Genomic DNA, 4,300 nt, shown 5'->3' with positions numbered 1-4,300 from the left:
TTGTATTATAGATAACTTGTTTAAAATCTTCTTGTCTATGAATATTGTGTTAACAAGGTGACCATTTTGGTGCTACTTGTTGTCGCTTTATTTTTTTAACCTAGCTTTATTATTTTTTTAAACCTAGCTCATACTGCTTTCCCAAATGAATGTCTCTTTCTGCCAACATTTTAAGAATAAAATCCAAATAAAAAAAAAAAAAATTTTTTAAATCCCTAAAAGTAAAAGTTAACCTAAAAAATACAGGTTTACATAGTCCATTGTTGACCTGCCACTGAGTTTATTTCAGGACATAGATTTGTTTATTCAGTATTTTATTTGCGTAGCCATTATATGACTTGGTAAAAACTCAGATTTTAATGCCTCTCTTTGTTTCAATGGGATATTAATGCCATCATTTCACTTCTACATGGCCATTAGAAACGTACATATACAAGTTAGAAGTCTCCTCTCTGCTCAGTTTTCCTTTTAGCTCATTTATACTCCATCATTCATGCATACTAACATTATACATCCAGTAGTGTATGCTCACCTCATTTCTTTCTAGGTTATATATCCTCTGTATTTATTACTCATGTTTCATTATCATAATATTGCATTTTGTACACAAGACTCTTCATTTAGAGAGAGAGAAAACCTCTTAGTTGGCAGCAGTCTAGTGCACCTGCAAGTTATAAAAGTCATTTATTTATTTCAGTCTGCCAGGTAGATGTTTTTGCATCTTTTGTACACCTACAGTTCACATTTGATATATAGAATAGAACTTTTTGCTTGCACAAATGTCTCATAAAACTGACAATAGTAACAGTCCTTCAACTACAGAAAGATAAGAAAATATAAAATTTTAGTCACATCCAAACTCCAGTTTTCCTAACCTTCTGAGCTATAAGTTCAGGTACTTTTTCACTTGATAATTTTATTTTACACCTGATCTGATATTCCACACTATGCAATACTTTCTAGAGCAGTTGCATACATATATATGGATGTATATATGTATGTATATAAGGTATAAGTTAGAGGTGTTAGCCCTCTAAGAGATAGAAGTATCTGGAGGCACGCCTGGTATTTACCTCAGTAAGTATGGTCTTTGGTGTAAGGTATACAGCAGCAGGTAATTTACGAGGTAAACCATAGTTTGATGTATATATATAGAAGATAAGAAAATGGAGGAAAAGCAACAAATAGAAGTGTATCTGTTGTGCTAAAAGCCATTATTTAACTAATCAAGCAAGGTTAGGGTTTCTGTGTACCATAGTTGTGGTAAATAGGTGTTTACCTCATTGCAAATGGTAGACATCATCAGAACGAAGAAGGAAGAGATAGACACAGAGGGGAATAGAGTGAAAGATAGATGGAGAAATTGGAAAAGAAAAAGTTCAATGATTCAAAAGTCTTACATTTTAGTTATGTTCAAAGTTCATTAATTTCATTGTGAGGTAGTTGAAGAATAGAGGAGGTTGAATCTGAAGTCTTGTAGTTAGTTATTAGCATGACTTCCATGTGTTTCCCTGTTTAGCTAGTTAACCGGCGGTATATTTGTGTGTGTGTGTGTGTGTGTGTATATATATATATATATATATATATATATATATAATAAATGCGCCCTTTTAAAGCCTAGCCAGGCTCATGGGCCCGGTTTCAATGGCGTATGTGTTCCCCAGCTGGACGGGACGCCAGCCCATTGCAACGTTACTCATTTTTGCCAGCTGAGTGGACTGGAGCAACGTGAAATGAAGAGTTTTGCTCAAGAACACAACGCGTCGCCCGGTCCACAAATCGAAACCACAATCTTATGACCATGGTGCTGACACCCTAACCACTAGGCCATGCGCCTCCACATATATATACATAGATATATGTATATATGCATGTATATATAGATGTATATATGTACATATATGTATGTATGTGTTTGAGTATATATGTGTGTGTGTGTGTATAATAATAATAAATGCGCCCTTTTAAAGCCATCAGAATATAATAAAAATAAAATGTAAGGCGCTGATAAACTCTGTGAGAACTAGTGACATATACTAAGATTACTAAACCCAATTAAATACTTGAATAGAAGTTATTCCAATATTCAATTCTATAGTTGACTATTTTGGTCTGAAAGAAAGTTTGAAACTGAGTGGGTAGAGAAAATTGGTAGATAGAATTCAGAACCAAATATTTTAGAATAATTGTTAGAATAAAAGTTAGTCATAATGCAGCATTTGTTTTCTTTTTTCTCTGATATATTTATATTCAATCTGTTTAACTAGAACTGGGTGTGTCCACCTTGTCGAGGTATCTGTAACTGCAGTTTCTGCCGAAGGAAGAAGGGGCGTGCATGTACTGGTAGAATGATACACCATGCTCGTGATATGGGGTTTTCCAATGTCAGTGATTATCTAAAAAGGTAGGTGATATATTTTTAAAAACATATATTTGTTAGTACTACATTAAAAGCATTGGTACTGGTGCCACATAAAAAGCACCCAGTGGTTGGCATTAGGAAGGGCATCCAGCTGTAGAAATTATGCCACAACAAGCAATGGAATTTGTGACCTTGCATTCCTCGTGGATATAACTACACATTTAAATGATTTAAATTTAAAATTGCAGAAGTAAAATCAGTTAATTTATGCAATGTATTCTCATGTCAAAGCTTTTCAAACAAAACTTCAAATTTGGGAGAATCAATTCAGGACTGGTGATGCTTTCCATTTCCTCATACTAGCCATTCATGGCTCAATGTCTAGATATGATGATTTTGTTGTGGAGCTAAATGAGCTGAAAAAAAGAACTGAACACCAGATTTAATGACTTTAGAGCTAGAGAAACTGATTTTCATCCTTTTGGAAATCCTTTTAATGGTGATGTTGAAAATGTTCAAAAGGAATTGCAAATGGGTCTAATTGAGCTTGAGAGTGATGAATTTCTTTGGCAAAAATTTGAAGAGCAATCTTTGATGCATTTTTATGGAACTCTGCCCAAAGAAAACCACCCGAAATTAGTGTGCTTTGCTGGAAGATATGCCACCATGTTTGGTAGTACGTATATATATATATGCAAACAACTCTTTTCTAGAATGAAAATAATAAAGTTGAAAACCAGGTCAAGATTGACTGATAGTCACTTGGAAGGCTATTTATGAGTTGCAACATTGCAAATTCCTGTAAATATTGAGAAACTCATAGAAAATGTACAATACCAGGTTTCTCATTAAAATTTGTGAGGAAATTATTCCTATTAACATCAATAACAAATGGATAAATATGATCTTACTTGTCTGTATTTTGTTAAGCAGTGTTTTAGTCATTGTGTGTGGCTTAGTTGAACTATTTTCCTTGTCTATGCTACTTTTTTTTCCTTTGATTTCTGGTTGTTATACTTCAGATCAAATTAATTTGTTTTTCAATTTGTTTTTTTTTTTCTTTAGTTTCTTTCCTTTAATCATAGATAACATGTAATGTTAAATGCACAAATAATTTTCATTTTTTAAAATTGTTTATTTACATTTTTTAAGCATTTTCCCCAGGTACCATAGCTTGAAATGGTTCAACTAAATCACATACATAACAATGATTAAGTATGATATTTAAAAATATTGGTGAATATTCACATGTTTTGCTTCAAAAACAAATGTTCATAATAATTCTTTTCTATGGGGAATGATTTTTGGCACTAATTTACATATCAGAATAATAAAATCTACGATTAAATGAAAGTGAAATCTTTCTGATTTTTCTACCCCAACCTTTTAGTCATAATTTATCTTTCTATCATTTTTATGATTGAGGAAATTTGTATGAATTCTAAAGAAACGAATCATAGCAACCTGAGTTACCACCCTTTTTTTTTAATGTGGGTACGGATGTAAATTAGCACTTGTGACCCATCTGATGATGAGCCATGTCTCATGCGACTCGCTTCTCAAAAAAAAGGTTCCTCATGCTTGTTCTAAAGCAATCCAAATTAAGTTCTGAAATGTGTACTTAGATGGTAAGTATCTATCTATATATATAAAAATGAGAATGTGTGTCTGTCTGTCTGTCTGTCTGTCTGTGTGTGTGAATCCCTAAAACTCGAGAACTACACAACCAATTTCATTCAAATTTTACACATGCCTTACTTAGGGTTCCAGTTGTGTTTTAGTAAAAAAAAAAATTTAACTTCTTGCAGAGTTCGAGCCCACGGCAACATAATATCTCCTCCACTATTTAAGTATTACGTGTCAAAAGTGAAACAAAAACACTCATGTCAAATACTTTCACTTTAAAAATGAAACTATTCTACTAACTGAAACAATCAC

General features: G+C 32.8%; 1 protein-coding gene across 1 annotated transcript in view; it reads left to right on the top strand.

The window, feature by feature from the left end:
* The window catches only part of LOC106876324 (cell division cycle-associated protein 7), a 44,757-nt gene that overhangs the window by 38,287 nt on the left and 2,170 nt on the right, over positions 1 to 4,300 (top strand). Inside the window, exon 9 of the mRNA XM_014924824.2 lies at positions 2,268 to 2,404. Coding sequence (XP_014780310.1) covers positions 2,268 to 2,404 — 137 coding nt within the window. The remainder of the gene's footprint in view (positions 1 to 2,267; positions 2,405 to 4,300) is intronic.

The sequence above is a fragment of the Octopus bimaculoides genome, chromosome 1, assembly GCF_001194135.2.
Source record: "Octopus bimaculoides isolate UCB-OBI-ISO-001 chromosome 1, ASM119413v2, whole genome shotgun sequence".
Lineage (NCBI taxonomy): Eukaryota > Metazoa > Mollusca > Cephalopoda > Octopoda > Octopodidae > Octopus > Octopus bimaculoides.
Note: the sequence above shows the minus strand (reverse complement) of the source record. Positions and strands in the feature narration are given on the sequence as shown.